The following is a 19,931-nucleotide window of genomic DNA, read 5'->3' on the forward strand; positions in this document are numbered from 1 at the left end:
TAAAGCTAATGCAAAGCACAAGAATAAGACTCAAATATTTGTTTTGGATCTCATTTATTCAGTGAATTTTAATTTCTCGTGTCCAGTTTATCTCTGCAAACATGTAACCAGTAAAAGGAAAGAAAGGAAAGAGAGAAATAAAATCAATAAATCGCGACTGAGTCTTTCTCATATTTCCATGTTTGATTTCAACAGAAGACTTTTATACATATATATATATATATATATATATATATATACATTTTATTTATTTATTTATTTTTTAATCTTTTTTTTCTTTTTTTCCCTTTTTTATGTCAACAGAAGAATTAAGAACAGCATGAAATCATCACTAACTCAGTCTTGTGATATAGGACAGTCTACGATTTCTCTTTAAAAGTTAACCCGCATTCCAAAGATTCAGATTCCGATCAGTAAACGCAGCGGCTGTAGCTCCGCATTGCTTCTCAGCAGGCATCGCTTCTCCTCTGGCAGATGAATGCCAGTGAAGATGCACAGTTGCCGTTGGACCAGGCCACTGAAACAGAACATACATTTTATGATCATTTGGCCTCATCATTAGGAAACAAACAAAGAGTTAAAGTGACAAATGGAAAATGTTGCCTTACACGCAGTATTGAGGTATATGCAGGGGTAGCTGGTGACACTATTGTGACTATACCAGTTTTGGTAGCCAAAGTTGGTTCGATCCACCCACCTCCAACCCTGGAATCACACCACACAAACACAGACCTTAATTACATATTAATGTCCATAACAAGAATTGAAAATCATCTATGAAGAGGTACAAATTCAGCGAGGTCCAGATCAAGACAAATCCCCTCATATAAACATCACAATTTATTTATTTGACTTGTGTGATTCAGTTTAATAAATATAATTTGGACCTCTAGTGCTGTTAAGTGTGATTTAATGACATCTGTATGTGTTTTGTGTGATGGTGCAGTTACCTGGAAGTACATCCCTCCCATCCAGGAGGCCGTGTATCCTGCCCTGCTGGTCATACTCTGCAGGAAACTGTAATCAAACAGGTCATGGGCAGAGGGCAGAGTGGATCCCAGAGTATCGCAATAGGCCTAAAGGTGTCATACAAACACACACGAGTAGGAACAAGATAAGTGTTTTCATATTTTCAGGTCAGTTTGTCAGTTGCACAACAATAGCAATAACAAATAGAATATGAATATGAATAAAACATTAAAAAAAAAAAAGAATACCATAGCACTGCTCCAGGAGCGGCTGGATCTCACAAACAGATAGCAGGTATTTCTGTATCGCTCCCAACCAGAGGGGCAAAAGAAGAAACGACCTGCAGAGGAGAGAGAGAAAAGAGAGCGAGAGGAGCAGAGATGAGAGTTTTTTGATTTTATGGACACATTATAGGCATTTTATGGTGTCAGTTTTCTCTGTTGCATTTAAAGACAATAGACCTTCAACTGGTTCAGCCACTTTGCTAGCAGAAAACACCTTTGGCTCTCCCTCTAAAGAGGAAGAAAATACACGTTGTCATTTTTATTTTTCCACTAACATGACATAGCAGAGTAGAACAAAATCATTCATTCAGTTTTTCACCTTCAGGAACAACTTCAACTTCAATGTCTACCACTGAGAAACGCTCAGTGAGGGAGCGTTAGGTTTGTTTACCTTGGTTTTCCTCCTGTGGCTCCACTGGCACTTGTGCTGGTTCAGCAGCTTCAACTAAACAGGGAAGAAGAAGAAGAAGAAGAAGAAGAAGAAGAATCAGTGGTTGCTTTAATGTCATCACATACCCAAACACAAAAATAACATTAGGGCAGCATCGTGTCGCAGAAGAAACAGCTTCAACTTCATTTTCTTACTGAAACAAAAGCTGATACTTTAAATTCCATTTTTGATTTGGTGCAGTTTGCTTTAAGTTGCGTTAACAGTCATACAGCCTGTTGGAATGCAAGCAGCTCACCTTGGTTCTCCTTCTGCAGCTCCACGGCTGCTTCTGCTGGTTCAACAGCTCCAACTAACAGCGAAGAAAAAGAGAAGTGGCAGCTTCATGTCACCCGTGTCTGTATCCATTCGTTACAACACATGTAGTATAATACAGGTAATATTGGAGTCCTGATTTTCAGAATAAAAGGGTTTGGGGAGGTACTAATACTAAAAATACTGTGCAAAAGGGAATTTAGCATAATGTGTATTAGAATAAATAGGGTTAGAATCCTCTCTCTAATATATAAACAATGATCACGTCACATAAGCTGTCGCAAAACTACTAATTACTTTGATACAATATATTTATCCTGAATATTACATTTGCAGGAATAATTTCTGCACAATCTATCAATCTGTTTGCTCAAAAAATGATTTATGATCAGACAAAGAAGGTTTATAAGATATTATTTACATTAGTGGTTAATTTATTGATATGAATGAATACAACGTGCATTTTTAATTTGTGTATTTTGTTCACTAGTGGAATAAATCTGCAGAATTGTTAGTGAACGGAAATGTGTGAAAAGTCACTCTGACCTGCCGCCGCTGCTGCGAGAGCAAGAACTCCGCTGAGCAAAACGCTGAGGACGAAGATGGCCTTCATGATGAAGATGATGAAGAGTAAACGATGAGGAGACTGGACGTCTGGTGGGAGTCAGAGACATGAAAAAGGAGTTTAGTCACATTTATGTCTATGTAATGAGACAGCGAGAGAGCAGGAGTCTTACCTGTCGGGTCGATGTGTGATGAGACTGTTCAGGTTATCAGATGCTGCAGTGATGAACATGGGGCTGCTTTGCTCTTTATATACACAACCTGAGCCACAGGTAAACAACAGAGCAGCACGTACACAAGTGCACTTTCACCCGAAACATGACTTTGTTTTTGTCCCTGTGTCTCGTTTCTCAAATAAAATTTAAGAACACCATTCAAATTATTTGCACAAAGCCAATAAGGAAATACTTATATCATTCATAGTATGATAAGATTTAGAATTGCGGCACTTGTGATGTTTACACCAGAGAGGCAGCAACAATGGCTTGAATAAGGTTTTAGAAGTGGGACTATAGGCAATTTTTTAAATTTTTTGTTAAGCTTCAAGTCAAAATTAATTTATTATTATCATATTATTATTATTGTTAGTAGTATACATAATAGGCATACATTGAACAACCTAACCCTACAGACAAGAGTGACCACAGTTTTAAAGGAAAAGGAAATTATCATGAAAATAAATTAAAAACATTGTGCTATGTGTGATTATGAGAAATCACAAGAACTAACAGTTCATATAAAATTAAACTCTTAATTGGAAAAGCTATGAAGGAAATCTCATAAAGTACAAATTGAAATCAACCCTGTTCACATTTTGTTCATCAAAGTTCCTCCAAGTGTCTGCTACTCAAAGATAAGATGTCTCCATTGTCTCAGTTCAACTCATCTCTGACTCCAGAGATCCCATCACTGATTCCGTCACTTCCCAACACACTGCATAATCTTTGCAGTTGTGTGTCAGTGAGCATGTAAACTTTAGATTTGTTCGTGGAAACATCCTGTGGCATTTTAATACTTTAAAGATTTCAGGACTGCAACGAGGCAACTGTAATCAAATGAAGTTAAAATCAAGAGGCAGCTGATTATCAACATGCACTGTACAAAATCAAAGATAAACAACGTCTCTTTGCACTATGAGAAAAACCTTTGCGGCTCTTAACAGAAATATTTATTGTCATCTAACAAATAACAATTCAGACATTCAGCAAAACAGACACAGTGTTGTTTAAGCTGGAAAGAAACGCTGGGTTTTGATAAATAAATGGGGATATCAGAAGATATCAGGGCCCCAATTGGCCTCAGTGATCAATGATAATAGAATATTTTCCAGACCAAAAAAAACATTAAAACATCAAAAGATCAGAAAAGTACAAATCCTATTCAATCCTGCTCACTTTATTCGCACGAGTCCTCAAAGTGTTTACTGTTCATAGGTAACACATTTTCTCATTTTTGGAACCACACCCACAGTGAAAACACTGTCTGCTTTTGATGTAGTTAATTATCTAACAAGGTTACGTAATTAAATAAATCAATCAGTTTTTATCAGTGTGCCAGTGTCCATAAACATGGACGACCACATAAAGTAACAAGGAAACTAAACTGTTGATCCTGATGTACTGCATTGTGCTTTCAGTTGTGTTTGTTCTTGGGTTTAAAGGAATCCGGTAGGTTCTTATCTTATAATCTCTAACCTGTACACACGTGTAAGTCTTTACACAAAGTCAAACTATGCAATGGCGTCCTTTGATTTGACAACACGCTGCAGTGAAAAATAAACGTTAAATGATTCATCACAAGATTTGAATTCAGCACTCTTGCCTTTGCAGAAAGAAGACCCGGGTAGACACAACCCGATTGGAACGAGGGCCTTTCTGCAAGGAGTTTGCATGTTCTCCCTCCGTGTGTGCGTGGGGTTTCCAGGGGTTCTCTGGTTTCTTCCCACAGTCCAAAAACATGGGGATTAGGCAAATTGGAAACTCTAAATTGACCATAGGTGTGAGTGTGAGAGTGGATGGTTGTTTGTCTCGAGTATCTTACCAGAAAATAACTTTGGTAGAAGTTGAAGTCCCTTTTTATAATATTACATAAAGTATGTGACATTTACTGCACTTAAGTATCAAAAGTTATTCAATTACTGGCTCTGCTAGTCTATATGTAATATAACACACATAAAAAGTAAAGTACAGATATGTGAATTCTGTACGTACAGTAACAAAGTCTTTGTATTTTGTTACATTACAACACTGGCCGCAGGTGCACCCATGGTAAATTGCCGCAGGAATAATACACAACTCCTTATATGGACATCCTCAGGTGTGTGTTTATAGGTCACACAATCAGACTTTCCAAAATGCATTTTTTCATCTTCTTGTAAATTATGATTCTTTTTTCTTTTTTTTCAATAATGAACCAATTTTACTTTGAACTATTTCTTGCTACTTGAACCTTGAGTACTTTGAACTAGTACTTTTTGCTGAGGTGTGTTCAATAGTTCTTTAAAAGGAATTAAAAAAAAGATATAAACAAGAATAAAAGATATAAGACACTCTGCATTGCACATTGTTATAGCATCTGTACATACATTTTAACATAGTAATGGATACAAAAAAACAGCCTAAATGCTCTGTGTTCTTAGGGTTAAAGAAGCCTTAATACTGTACAACTATATCACAACACAGCAAACCTTTTTGTTTGAACTTTTTTTTATTTTTCATACACATTTCACTTGTTAACTTATATCCCAAAGTTAACAACAAAACAACAATCGATGATCATTTTTGCCTTTTTACAAATCTGATTTTGATTTCTTCTCAGGCATCGCATACAGTACGAAGCAATCAAAGCACAAAATACATATATGCCAATAATTTTTTCCTTCTCCTAAAAGTAAACACAGTTTTGTTCATTAACAGTCTAAATGTCCTCCAGCACTAAATATGTCCTGCTGTCCAGTTTAGCAGTTACCAGTTTTCTTCACGCAGATGAATGGCCATCCATTACCACAGTTATGATTGGACCAGCCCGCTGCAACACAGAGCATGTAAACATTCATTACTGTCTGTTATCTGCTTATAACGTCTTTAAAACATCTGAATCCTGTCTGTGAATGCTGTCTCACCTCTGGTTTGGACGTACATGCACTGGTATCGGCTGACAGTATTCACTGTACCCCAGTTACTGTAGCTGAAGGGGCTCTGGTCCAACCACCTCCAGGTCTGGACACACATCACATAGAGTTTATCAATCAGCAAACTTTAATACATGTTATTAGGTTTTTATATTCATGTAGCCTAATGAGACTAATGAGTCTAATTACCTGGAAATAGAAGCCTCCAATCCAGGAGACTGATTGTCCTGACCTCATGGTCAAGTCCTGCAGAAAACTGTAATCAAACACATTACTGACAGATGGCAAGGACGCTCCCAGACTTTTGCAATAATCCTAAAAGACACAAATACACACACATACATGTTAGTGTTAAGGTCATCATTTGTTACAGAGAAAGCCAAATAAACTTTGCAAACATTGTTGTATATTTGAATTCAAATTACCGCAGCACTGTTCCAGGTTCTGCCCGAGGACACAAACAGATAGCAGCCGTCCCTGTATCCGACCCAACCAGAGGGACAAATGAAACGACCTGCAGAGGAGAGAGACAGAGTGACAGAGATGAGAATGATTTCATGTCATTAGATTTTATGGACACACGATAGACAACGTGTGGAGTAAGTTGGTGAAGACAATAGACCTTGAACTGGTGCAGCCACCTCTCCAGCAGGCTGTGGCTCTCCCTCCAAAGGAACAGCTTCAGGAACAGCTTCAACTTCCACTTCTACCACTGAGACAAAAAGAGAAAACATGAGCTGAGTTGCAGTTGAATTTGATGCTGTCTGTTCATAAAAGTTCAATTCAACATCCTGCTAAAGTGTTCGGGTTGTTTACCTTGTTGTTCCTCCAGTGGCTCCACTGGTGCTTCTTCTGGTTTCACAGCTTCAACTAACAGAGAAGAAAAAGAAGTGGCTGCTTTATGTCGCCTGTGTGTGATTTAATTCCCTTTACAATAATAACATATTTAAACACAAACATGTGACAGCCAAACCGTTTGTCTTTGTATCATTTGTGGAGAATATACAAATAATGTATAGTAATGTCTGTCTTCAGAAAATGTTCCACTGTGCAACACTGAGAATGTTGTTTTCTGATCACACATGGACCTGCACAACGACATGTGTGAAAAGTTCCACTGACCTGCTGCTGCTGTGATAGCAAGAACTCCACAGAGCAGAACAGTGACGAACAAGAGGACCTTCATGATGAAGATGATTAGGACAATGACAGGATGTAAAAATCTGTTGGGAGTCAGAGAGAGAGAGACAGTTAAAGAACAGAGAGTCAAAATGACATCTAATGGAATGATATGAGAGAGAGAGAGAGAGAGAGAGAGGGAGAGAAGGAGTCTTACCTATGAGGTGGATGTGTGTTGAGGCTGTTCAGGTATCAGATGCTGCAGTGATGATGATGATGATGACCATGAGGCTGCTCTGCTCTTTATATACACACCTGAGCCACAGGTAAACAACAGAGCAGCATGTGAACAAATGCACTTCAACCCTACATGTTTTTTTCAATTCCTGAATTTGATCTATTACCTTATCTATTTCCTTATTGCCCTTGTGTTCATCTCAAGAAGGCTATTAGGCAGACATTAACATAAGGGCAATAAGGAAATGCAAGTACCAGTATTATGGTCATGACTCATACAGTGGTAAACGTGATCACAGGTGATACAAACTGTACTGTTGTTGTATTGACAAAAAACAAAGGGCACAATGGAACATAAGAGCCTTACAGAAAAGACTGACCTATTTAAAAAGACTTCACCAGTGTGAAGTGTGTTCTGTGGAAGTGAAAAACATGTATTTATTTCCTCATATGTCTCTGCACACCCACAAATGGATAACAGTTGTAATTCCAGTGCCCGGAAATGTATACGACCACAAATAATTACAGGAAAACACGCGTACGTGAACAGTTGTAAACAGATAGAAACATACTGCATTGTATTTACAGTTTACTATCAGACAGGATGTAATCTTTATGATTATGGTGGGTTTATAGAACAGCTGTCCCGTTCTTACAGTACAATGTTTAACCTGGACACATCTTTGACGTGCTGAACTGGACTCACACGACTGTTCTGCATTACTATGGTTTCCCAAAAGTTCTCAATAAAACTTGGAAAAAATCAATCACTTCAGCATCAAAAATGGTTTCCAAAAAGTGTTTCATCATAATACACTTGTATAATAAATATTACGCTTTTATAAACATAAACACTTACAAATTGCTTCCCGTGATTGAACCAGGATTCATTTCAGGACCATAATGAGGCAAAGCGGATTTTTTTTTCTGGCCCTACATGCAGGGAGTTTCAGAGCTGAGGGCTTCCAACTGCAAAAACCAGGGCATCAGCTTTAATACTGAACCAGAACAGCTGGTAAATGTGCAGGAACCTGTCTGTCTTTGTGTAACATTAACAAAAACAACGTCTGCTTGGAAGGCAAACTACAAACTGTCAATGTGCACTGTATCGTATTGGTTATGAGAAACAATAATGATATAAACGTGTGTTGACATTAAAACTGATACAGATACATACATACAGTATTTCCTACAGACAGACAGGCAGACGAGTAGATCCATAACAGTGGCGGATGCTGGTCTTTGAAACAGGGGAAGCTCATTGTGAAACTGAAATGCTATAATAGTGTTTTTATTTACAGTGTATATGTACAAGCGAATAGGGGCTATAATGCCACGCAAATAACACACAACGACCAGCTATTTGTCTACAGACTTCCCTCGAAAAATCCACATAGAACTGAGGCAGAAACGGCTCCACTGTCATATGTTTCTGCAACGCTGTCAATCAAAAACTGGTTCCGCCTTTCAGCCAGTTCCTCCAATCATCACGCAGACGCCCAGCAGGGGATATAAGTTATCGCTTAAGAAATGGTTCAGTTTTGGTGGTAATGTGGGAAATGAGTGCCTTTTGGGTGGGTTGAACCTTTAAAACTTTAAGCACTGAGACATAGTAGTAGTAGTATTTTTGTGGAATCAACCTTTAAAACTTAGACACAGAGACTGACTCCTGCAGCTGGCTGCACAAGCCCCTCCCCCTCCCTCTTCCAAACACCTGTTTCTAACTGTGTGAAACTGGTGAAAAACAGAGAAAGCAACAAGAACGGTTGATGATACCGCTAACATTTTTGGCCTGTGAGCGTCAGGAGGCTGTCAGGAGCTCCCACATTTAAATGTGTGAAAAATGGGTGTGAATTAACAGAGAAATGACAGTTTAAAAATCACCCGTCACTTCATTTTTTTAAAAAACAACAACATCCAGAGCAGAGTTTTAACATGTGAGTCAATGGGAGGTTTGGCCATAACTCTCTGCACCTGTAGGTGATTTTAAGAAAAAACGCAAGTCATATGAAAATGACAGCAACACACAGGGTCTGACCACAACCACAGCAACATTTGTTGCCGTGTAGGTTGGAAATTGTGTGCAGGAAAAGAGTTTGTTTAGATATTTTTGTGATTATTTTCATGGACCTCAGCTGCAGTGTTACCACTCTAACGGGCCAAATACACACTCCTTACAAAATGTGAAATGTCCTGATCTCCCCTCTCAGTTCTTCTCTCCCTCCTTGTCATCACCTGCCTGCCACTCCCTCCTCATCAGCTCACCGCAGCTGCACCTGATCACTAATCAGTGCGGTATATACGCCCCTCTCCACCATGCACTTATTGCCAGATTGTACTGTGTCATCCGTACGAGTCTCTCCAGCGCTTTTTTTTTGGACTGGTTCCCTGGTATTGACATGCAGATTAGGGGATTAGGATAATTGGACACTCTAAATTGACCTATAGGTTTGAATGTGAGAGTGGATGGTTGTTTGTCTCTATGTGGCCCTTTGATGGACTTTGATATGCTGAGGATTGTTATGATTAAGTGATAAATACATGAATATATATATGTATATATGTATATATATATATATATATATATATATATATAAATATATATATATATACATGGATGCAATGGAACACACAAACCCTACAGAAAAGACTGTAATTAAAACACTTTTTAATTCCTCATATTTATGTGCACACACACACATTGATAACATTGTGAAAGAAAAAACATGTGTAATGTACTTAACTATCTCACAGATGTTGATAAATCAGTTTCTGATAATGTGCCAGTGCCCGGAAATGTATACGGCCACAAATGATTACAGGAAAACACGTGTATGTGAACAGTTGAAAACAGACAGAAACATACTGCATTATTTTTACAGTTTATTATGAGGAAGCATGCAATCTTTATGATTATAATGGGTTTATAGAACATCTGTCCCTTCTTAAAGTTCAATGCTTCACCTGTACACGTTTGAAGTGTGAGACTTTGATGTGACAAACTGGACCGACATGACTGTTCTTCATTACTTTATTGTTTTATACTCAGTGTTTCATCATAATACACTTGTATAATAAATATTACGCTTTTATAAACATAAACACTTAGACATTGTTTCATTTCAGGACCGAAAATGAGGCAAATCAGATCACACAGTTTAAAGCATGAACATTTTATTTGTCAACATGCGTGCTCTATGCGTGCTCTATAGGGTTTAAGTGTGGAGATTGACTTTCTCCAAACTTTAGCCTTCCCATCACTTTGGTAAAAGCTCATCTTTGTCTCACCAGTCCATAAAACTTTGTCCAATTTTTGAGGCTCGTCTCTGCAAATTCCTGTTCTTCTTGTTAATGAGCGGTTTGCATCTTCTGGTGTAGCCTCTGTACGTTCATGAAGTCTTCTGCGAACAGTAGATTGTGATACCTTCACTCCCGCCCTCTGGAGGTTGCTGCTGATGTCACTAACAGATGTTTTAGGCTCTTTCTTTACAGCTCTCACAATGTTTCTGTCATCAACTGCTGATGTTTTCCTTGGTCTGCCTGTGGGACATCTGTTGCTTAGTACACCAGTGGTTTCTTTCTTCTTCAGGACATTCCAAATGCTTGTATTGGCTATGACCAATGTTTGTGCAATGGCTCTGATTGATTTCCCATCTTGATTTTCACCCATAGACAGCTCTGTGGTTCTCATGCTGGTTCCACTTAAATGCAGTCTGAATGCAGCAGAGTGTAGACATTCAGTGCCATTTATTGTTTGAATACACAATGTAATAGGACACACCTGGGCAACACAACACACCTGTCAGTCACATGTTCCAATACTTTGGCTCACATGAAAAAAATGGGTGTGTTCAAACAATACGTGCTATCTTCTATTCTGATGTAAATAGATGTCAAATTCAAATGTTCATGGCAAAAATAGATGAATTCTTTACTCACTGCCTCACTGTTCCGATACTACAGGAGGGCACTGTATGGATCAGTTCATCTTTACAATCTTTAGCATATCAGCCATGACCATAATATTGATACATTTCCTTATTGCCCTTGTGTAAAGGTCAAGAAGGCATTTTTTGGCAGATTAAAGGGGGAAAAAAAACCTTCACATGTAGGGTTCAAGTACATTTGTTCATGTGCTGCTCTGTTGTTTACCTGTGGCTCAGGTGTGTATATAAAGAGCAGAGCAGCCTCATGATCATCATCATCATCACTGCAGCATCTGATACCTGAACAGCCTCAACACACATCCACCTCATAGGTAAGACTCCTTCTCTCTCTCTCTCTCTCTCTCTCTCTCTCTCTCATATCATTCCATTAAATGTCATTTTGACTCTCTGTTCTTTAACTGTTTCTCTCTCTGACTCCCAACAGATTTTTACATCCCGTCATTGTCCTAATCATCTTCATCATGAAGGTCCTCTTGCTTCTCACTGTCTTGCTCAGTGGAGTTCTTGCTATCACAGCAGCAGCAGGTCAGATCAGCTTTTCACACATTATCTCCACTTACAGTTGTGCAGTTCCATGTGTAACCAGAAAACACCGTTATTAAAGAAATGGCTTTGTTACAACAGTGTCAACTTATAGTGGACTATAGAAAGTAACTCACCCAAAAGTAAAACGACATTAAAGAAAAAAAACTACATTCTGAATGCTGCATAGTCGAGTGTTTAAATATATTATTATTGTAAGGAAATTAAATCACTCACAGGCGACATAAAGCTTCTTTTCTTCTCTGTTAGTTGAAGCTGTGAAACCAGCAGAAGCACCAGTGGAGCCACAGATGGAAAACCAAGGTAAACAACCCTAACACTTCTGCAGTATGATGTATTAACATTATGACAACATAATGTGAACTTTTATGAACAGACCGCATCAAATTCAACTGCATCTCAGCTCATGTTTTCTCTTTTTGTCTCAGTGGTAGAAGTGGAAGTTGAAGCTGTTCCTGAAGCTGTTCCTTTGGAGGGAGAGCCACAGCCTGCTGGAGAGGTGGCCGCACCAGTTCAAGGTCTATTGTCTTCACCAACTTACTCCACACGTTGTCTATCGTGTGTCCATAAAATGTAATGACATGAAATCATTCTCATCTCTGTCACTCTGTCTCTCTCCTCTGCAGGTCGTTTCATTTGTCCCTCTGGTTGGGTCGGATACAAGGACGGCTGCTATCTGTTTGTGTCCTCGGGCAGAACCTGGAACAGTGCTGCGGTAATTTGAATTCAAATATACAACAATGTTATTTGGCTTTCTCTGTAACAAATGATGACCTTAACACTAACATGTATGTGTGTGTATTTGTGTCTTTTAGGATTATTGCAAAAGTCTGGGAGCGTCCTTGCCATCTGTCAGTAATGTGTTTGATTACAGTTTTCTGCAGGACTTGACCATGAGGTCAGGACAAACAGTCTCCTGGATTGGAGGCTTCTATTTCCAGGTAATTAGACTCATTAGGCTACATGAATATAAAAACCTAATAACATGTATTAAAGTTTGCTGATTGATAAACTCTATGTGATGTGTGTCCAGACCTGGAGGTGGTTGGACCAGAGCCCCTTCAGCTACAGTAACTGGGGTACAGTGAATACTGTCAGCCGATACCAGTGCATGTACGTCCAAACCAGAGGTGAGACAGCATTCACAGACAGGATTCAGATGTTTTAAAGATGTTTTAAACAGAAAACAGACAGTAATGAATGTTTACATGCTCTGTGTTGCAGCGGGCTGGTCCAATCATAGCTGTGGTAATGGATGGCCATTCATCTGCGTGAAGAAAACTGGTAACTGCTAAACACGACAGCAGGACATATTTAGTGCTGGAGGACATTTAAACTGCTAATGAACAAAACTGTGTTTGCTTTTAGGAGAAGAAAATTAAGCCATATTAGTATTTTTTGCTTTGATTGCTTTGTACTGTATGTGATGCGTCAGTTGAAATCAAAATCAGATTTGTAAAAGGGCAAAAGAAAATCCTCTTTGGTCATGTATTGTTGTTAGATTTTCTTTTTTTTAATATTTACAAGTTTACAAATAAAATGTGTATGAAGAAAAATTCAACAAATAAAAAGGAAAAAAAAAACAAGATTTGGTGTATTGTGATATACTTGTGCAGCATTGTGGGTTCTTTAATCAACACATATAATATAATACAATACAAAAATACATTTGGAACTAGCACATCTGCAAGAACATCATTTTGTGGCACTTAATATGATTGAACCAGGATTCATTTCAGGACTGTAATGAGGCAAATCCGATCTCACAGTTTAATCACAAACATATATTTTGAAGAAAGTTTTGTCATGTCCCGTGTTAAGTGTAAAGTCTGCGTCAGTTACTTTAGTTTATGTGTACTCCTGGTTTTATTTTGGTGAATGGTTTTTCTTTCTTCCTGTCTGCACTTCATCTGTCGCGTCTCGTCCCGTTGATTCCCTGATTGTCTGCACCTGGTGTTAATCAGTCCATGCTCCTTTAAATACGCCCTCCTCCCTTTGTCTTGTGCCAGTGCGTCTTGTGTGTCTCCTCGTCCTGTACCTCACGTCTCCTGTTTGGATTTCTGCGTCTGTGTCATAAGTAACTTTGCTTTGTTAATATAAACTGTTTTGGTTGAACTGAGATCTCTGCTTCCACCTTTGTGCATTTGGGTCCATTCTGTGTTTGAGTGTGTTACTGCCTTGACACGGTTTTGTAAAACAAAAACAAAAAAAACAGGGGGTCAGCTTTAGTACTGATCCAGGACATGGACCTGTCCGTCTTTGTGAAACATAAAAACAAAAGAAAACTCTGCTTGGAAGGCAAACTACAAACTGCATACCTGTCAATGTGCACTGTATCTTAGTGGTTAATTAGGTCGTTTTTGCACCCTAATAGTCTCCACTAGACTCAGTTCAACTGGAGGTTGCAACATTCAGCTGGTCCGAGTTTTCACGCTGCACTTTAGTGAAACGAACAGAAGGAGAAGTCAAGACAACAATGAACAAGAAAACTCGCTCATCTGTTGGTTAATGCTAATAGACTTTGTGCTGTAAACATGCAGATACATCTGATATCAGACTAAATGATCTCTCCACAGTCGGCAGCAGAGCTGTTGATCCCTGCCGACCTTGCTTAGTGATAAACCTGCCTCTTTGCTCATAAAGTATATGAGAAGCGAATGAGTTTAAATGAGTAATAACATGAACAATAACACTGGCTGTACTATATCTTTAACTGTATGCAGCTGAGCAGCAATTATCACAGGTTAAACACTTTACTTAACCTCAGCCATCGGCCTTATGGTGGTTGTTTCATAATTTGACACGGCTGCTGTGGGAATTCCAGTTGCTGTAGGCTAATGGCTTAACATCGTGCCTCCTTCAAAAGCCCCATGGGAATGCAATAAGCGTTTGTTACTGCACTGAGGAAAAAAACTCTTTATTTATACAAATCTTATGTGTGAAACTCATCTCTGCCCTGGAATCTGTATCCATCTATCCAGGCTGTTTAGATAACCAGCCCTATGCTGCATATGTTTGTTTGTTAGTGTTATTGGGGTGAATCTGTCCTTTATATTTTACATACATATTTTTAAATACATTCTTTATGTATTTCACAGTCACCTGAACGAGTGTCAACGTTTCTGTTTTTAGTTGCTCATGTATGTGAGATTATTGCTGACAATGACTGCTAGGTAAGTGTTGTGAAGTGTGATTCATCATTTCACGTAGTTGATGACGTTCTCTTTGTATTGGAATTCAAAGGAACACACACAGCACACTGCACTTGTGAAAAACGTGAATTAAAAAAATGCATGAAAAGTGTGAAACGATTGCAGAGAAAGTATAAAACTGGGTTATACATTATACCTTTGACCCATGTATACGTCTAAATCAACAACTTACTGACAGCACGTCAGTAGGAAGTCCGTCATAAAACCCATACAGACTCTTATCAGTCATTATCACTCATTATGTTTCCCGCTTCTCTCCGCCCACTGCAATATCGCCCCTCTGACTGTACTGTCATCCTGTCAGCAAGATAGCTAATGAGGTTGTCAGTGGTCAACAGGCCAGTGATGCTGTTGTGTGGAACATTAACAATTACCAGCACCACAACGAGGAATGTGTTATCGAGAATTACCATGGCAACCCACTGACAACCTTTGTTAAGTAGTGGTTTTTCTCGATTGCTGATATTAGTTTCCACTTTTGTAAAGACCCTTACATGAAATGGCTGAACATTTCAAAAACACGCTGATATTAAGTCATGTGAAAAATATCTCTATAGATGCTCGGTGAAAAATGATCAAATGAATTAGTCAAAATTAATAAATGATCGACTTAACTCTCAGGTAATTACAATCCTGTGGTTTTTAACACCTTTATTAGTATAAACAAAGAACAACATTTACCAAATCTGAGGTCAAAGCAATTACACCCACCCACCCACACACACACTGCTGCACCTCAGGCATTGGAAAATACTTTTTAATTGTAAAATTGTGGTACACGTGACATTGTGTCGCAGTGCATGCTTGTGTTGCCACAGTTGAACCTGATGTCAGGTAAATGGGCAAAAGGTTGTGCCAGCAGCTGCTGCTCAGTAACTTATAGATGCTCTTTTTTTACCTCACTTGAGATAACACATTTAAAGATGACACAGTATGAGTGAAAACATACATGATCAGAAATAGGCACATCTGAATTAAGAGCTTGAATATGCTTCTGTTCTTACCACAGATAATGTATATGTAATCAAACGCCCAAATAAAATACAAGCAAAAGTCAAAATATCAATTATACATATTGCTTTAACTAACATTTCTCATATTTATGTGAAGATTCATTGCAGAACTTCTATCTCATCCCCTCAGGACGTCTGAGCAATAACAAAAACAATGTCAGTGCCTCTACCTACCTAGACAGAGAGAGATAGAGAGGGACCATCTGTTGTGAAAGACGTTAGATTTTTGTTTCCATGGCACTTCAGTAAGTTTCACTGAAGTTTCAGATTGACCATGGACAATCAATAACAAAAAGAACCCACTTTCTCATTCCTATTGTTTGTTTCTCTCCAGACTGCAGCCGTGACATGACCACAACAGCGCTCATGTCAGACCAACCGGGGTGCCTAGGCAACAACCTTAAAAAAAAAAAAGAAAAACAGGGGATGGCTCCAATAAGCATGACTGAACAGCAGTTTCTGCCAGGTACCACAAAAAAACCCTGCTCCATGCTCCCAAACAGGCCATAAGAAACTCCGAAGCTACAAATAAACCTAACACGAAAATGGGCAAATCAATGCGTTAGAAACATTTTGTCAGAGATATTTGTCTCCGACAAATCAACAAATCATTGAGGATGGAGGAGTTGCCAGACGTGAAAGAAAGAGTTGCCTAAAGGTTAGAAAACCTTTTTTTTGGTCATTGGCTTGTGTCCACAGACTGGCTGGGAAAAACAAAACATGTGTAGGAGGACAGAATGAGTAACAGTAGTTCCTCCTCCTCTGTTGCCCTCAAAGTACCCTTGAGCAAGTCAGTTAGGATCATACCAGGCAGTTCCTGATGCGTCACTATTTGAATGTCTGGAGCCTCTTCTCTGCTCCTCTGCATCTACTCCCCCAGGCAGTCATAATTAAGGCTGTGCTGTTCATCCATTTTCTTGCAAAAGTAAAGGTTTGAAAATGCCAAAAGTATTTGGAGGATAATTATATGCATTTAAATACCAGTAGCCCTTTGGGGGTGGTAAGCCATCCTTGCTTGAATGCACATTGTCCAGCTGGAGCATACCGTTTACAGAAGGCCTACATATGGGAACTCCATCAATGAGTTACCCACAACTAGCTCATTTCCACATGATCTATAAGACAACCGTTTGCAGAACCTGCTTAGCTTGGTTCCAGTGGATTTACAGCTGACCTACTAATCCACAAGCTATAGAGGAATCTTAAGGCCTCATTTTAGTGGACTAAAAGTGAGTTGTGTGGCATTAGAGTCCCATGCTTTCATGCAGCAGAATGTTGTACTACTCCAGAAGAGGATCAAACTGCTCAATCTGTAATAAATAACGTTGGGTCAGCACCTTAAAAAAAAAATATATACATCATATTGTTGTTATATCAAATTCGCAAAGGTCACGGCAAAGGGCTTTCGGACGATAACTGTGTGGGTCTGTGTGCCGATCCCTCTCTGTATGACTGCGCTCACTCAAAACACTTCAACATCTCTATAATCCCTCTGATGCCCACTTTCTGAAACTGTGGTTCGCAACCTCAACTGAGACATGACTTATTTTGTTAAAGAGCTAAAGTGCGTGACTCAGAGAGCGAAGCTATGTCCTCAGAACCCAGATTCAACATTTACAGGGAAATAAAACTCACCAGCGAAGCCGTAATTTGTTCCAAAACGTAACTTTAAGTAAAATTGTTTAATCAAACAAGCTCGTAAGCATCTTCTTCTTTCATCAAAAGTGGAAAAAAATGGTTTACATTTGACATTTGGACATTAAACTGTAAATTATCTTTAATTGCAGTCGTTTTCCCTCAGACACGAATGCTCCATGAACTTCATTTCACTGAAACAAGAATATACTTTCCCCCGTTTATTGACGCACTATATGGTGTTTGCTGTTAAAAAATAATTTGTTACTGTGGTTCCATTGGAATTTATTACATCTACAAAGTGTATTTTACAGGCTAACATCAGGTCACTTAACTGGATGTCGATTGGGAAAAGCGCTGAATTGCATCTAATAAAATGTTTTTTACTGCATTTACCGTAGAGGAGCTGGTATTGTCTGACAGTCGGAATCATAATTTTAGCTCTGCCTGTGAAATGAGTTCCTTTAATAAACTCATCTTCATTCATTTGTGGCGTCACAAGGAGTGTGACATTCATACTGAGTTATAGTTGTGACAGCAAAACAACATTAAACCTGAAGCAAAACGGAAAACTCAACAAGATATTGTATTATTGTTGAAACGGGTTTACAGTAGTCCATATATACAAGGAGTTACACACGAGATATTACCCTCAGAAATTGGTGAGGACCCAAAACAGCTAAAAGACGAGTGGTGATTTGACCGTCTGCCATCAGGTTTGCCATAAAAAGTGCAAATGTAATAATACAGTGTCAGTTTTATTGCGCCTGAGAGGACAACAAAAAACCCCGCTATCATAGATTCAGGATGATTTGATGTCAACCACACGTAAAAGCATTTATGATCATTCACGTCAGCACTGATCATCTTCATATACAACTTTTGTGACAGTTATTTAAAGGAATACTTCACCGATTTGCATTTAGCTTTGTGTTACTAGAATAGGGGCAGTATTTTAGAAAAAATTGTGCTTCCCAACCTCAGTTTCCCCTGAGTTGAGAAATCTCTTCATTCTTTTCTTGGTACTGTTAGCGTAACTGTTAGCAAAGATGGCAGACACTGTTTACATTCTGGGAATGAGGTCCCGCCCCCCGACGAGTGGGTCTAAAAAGTGCAGAATTAGCGTTGCAGTTTCAAGCCTTGGACCAAGTGTCCCTGGTGGTCACGTAACAAAAAAAAGAATGAAGATATTTCTAAATACTACCCCTATTCTAGTAATACAAAGCTAAATGCAAAATCAGTGAAGTGTTCCTTTAACTTTCTGTGGTCTTTTTGTGTGTCACACTTTTCTACATCTTTACATCTTTACATCTACAGCTTTAACCGTGAAACTATTCAGCGCAGTGAATAAAAGTCGAGTGTTATGAAGTAATGATGGTTATTACCGCTATTCAAATAAAGAAAGCATAAAAATCCCGACACGATTGTGACTAATGTGACATTAGACTCACCTCCGATGTGACGAGGAAATGAATCTACCTCCTGCCACTGGTTTCACAATAGGTGCCTCATGAGCATATGAACAAATAACTACTCCAAGAGCTGTTAAAATGCAGTTCACTCGATTCTCAGATAACACAACACAGAAAACACTGGAATAATATGTCATTACAACCTCAGAGAGCAGTTACGATGATGTAATCTGAATAAACAACACAACATTTCTACTTTAAAATGTAATCCGTCATTTATAACGTTAGGTTAAATTGTTTTTTTTTTTTTTCCACCATGGAGATGCACTTTTTATTTGTGTCTTTAAATTAAGTACACACTGTGCAAGCACAGAATTGGCTGTGAGTCCTTATTTGTGTGCAGGAGATGCTGCACTTGAATTTTTTTTTTTTTACTGCTCTCACACTCGGCACAGCCTCCGCCACCTCTCCGCTCAAGTGTATCATAAACATTACTCACAGAGTGGGGAGCTGTCCAGCGTGATGGAGAGGGAGGGAAACACTCTTGTCCACACGTTAAAAAGGGAGGGGTGTGCAGCCGACTTGATCTGTGTGGCGACAATGGATAGAGCTTTCGTTGTGGTAATATATCTTCATTAACGTCATTTTGCAGAAACACTTTCTGAAGGGTGTTGAGGAAGAGACAAAGAGGGAGGAAAGGACAGATGTTTTCCCACATACGGATCATCTGGAAAAGCAGCTGGCGCTTCGTTACCTTTGCCACATCCTTCCTCTTTTTCCTCCTCTCCTATTCTCCCTCCCCCATGTCACTTTGTCCTTCCCTTGCCAGCCAAAATTACCCAACATCTTCATTAACGTCTCATTACAGCTGAGTCAGCCACTGTAACACGGCTACATTAACGCACGCACTGCTCATTTGGTTTTTAGGGAGATGAGCACTCTCACACTTTAATCTGCGCTCTAAAAAAGCCCAAATAGCGCTGTAATTTCAACTGGTGATTAAAATCCCATTTTTGCCTCCTTCACCTATTATTATTTAGTATTTAAAGGAAAGGCTCACTGAAATAGTGTTATCTGAGTATAGGCAGGGGCCAAAAACACTGTTCTTTCTCACCTTCACAACTCAGTCCCCGAGATGTTTTCAATCCGACTTACTGTTCATG

General features: G+C 38.9%; 3 protein-coding genes across 3 annotated transcripts; 1 reads left to right on the forward strand and 2 right to left on the reverse strand.

The window, feature by feature from the left end:
* Positions 1-288: 288 nt before the first annotated feature.
* On the reverse strand, positions 289-2,720 carry LOC131472866 (ladderlectin-like). Its single transcript, XM_058650339.1, has 9 exons — positions 2,694-2,720; positions 2,503-2,610; positions 1,940-1,993; positions 1,645-1,698; positions 1,431-1,481; positions 1,218-1,309; positions 951-1,076; positions 609-705; positions 289-517 (listed from the first exon to the last, which is right to left on the reverse strand). Exons 2-9 carry the CDS (start codon positions 2,567-2,569, stop codon positions 447-449), a joined length of 612 nt encoding a protein of 203 aa, XP_058506322.1. The 5' UTR covers positions 2,570-2,610; positions 2,694-2,720; the 3' UTR covers positions 289-446.
* A 2,487-nt stretch (positions 2,721-5,207) lies between these two features.
* On the reverse strand, positions 5,208-7,093 carry LOC131472729 (ladderlectin-like). The gene is made up of 8 exons (XM_058650156.1): positions 6,987-7,093; positions 6,773-6,873; positions 6,467-6,520; positions 6,273-6,362; positions 6,076-6,164; positions 5,840-5,965; positions 5,642-5,738; positions 5,208-5,547 (listed from the first exon to the last, which is right to left on the reverse strand). The coding sequence occupies exons 2-8, from the start codon at positions 6,834-6,836 to the stop codon at positions 5,477-5,479; spliced, it is 591 nt and encodes a 196-aa protein (XP_058506139.1). The 5' UTR covers positions 6,837-6,873; positions 6,987-7,093; the 3' UTR covers positions 5,208-5,476.
* A 4,063-nt stretch (positions 7,094-11,156) lies between these two features.
* On the forward strand, positions 11,157-13,082 carry LOC131472727 (ladderlectin-like). The gene is made up of 8 exons (XM_058650154.1): positions 11,157-11,264; positions 11,378-11,478; positions 11,746-11,799; positions 11,925-12,014; positions 12,123-12,211; positions 12,312-12,437; positions 12,530-12,626; positions 12,721-13,082. The coding sequence occupies exons 2-8, from the start codon at positions 11,415-11,417 to the stop codon at positions 12,789-12,791; spliced, it is 591 nt and encodes a 196-aa protein (XP_058506137.1). The 5' UTR covers positions 11,157-11,264; positions 11,378-11,414; the 3' UTR covers positions 12,792-13,082.
* The last annotated feature ends 6,849 nt before the right edge of the window (positions 13,083-19,931 follow it).

The sequence above is a fragment of the Solea solea genome, chromosome 14 (genome assembly GCF_958295425.1).
Source record: "Solea solea chromosome 14, fSolSol10.1, whole genome shotgun sequence".
Classification (NCBI taxonomy): domain Eukaryota; kingdom Metazoa; phylum Chordata; class Actinopteri; order Pleuronectiformes; family Soleidae; genus Solea; species Solea solea.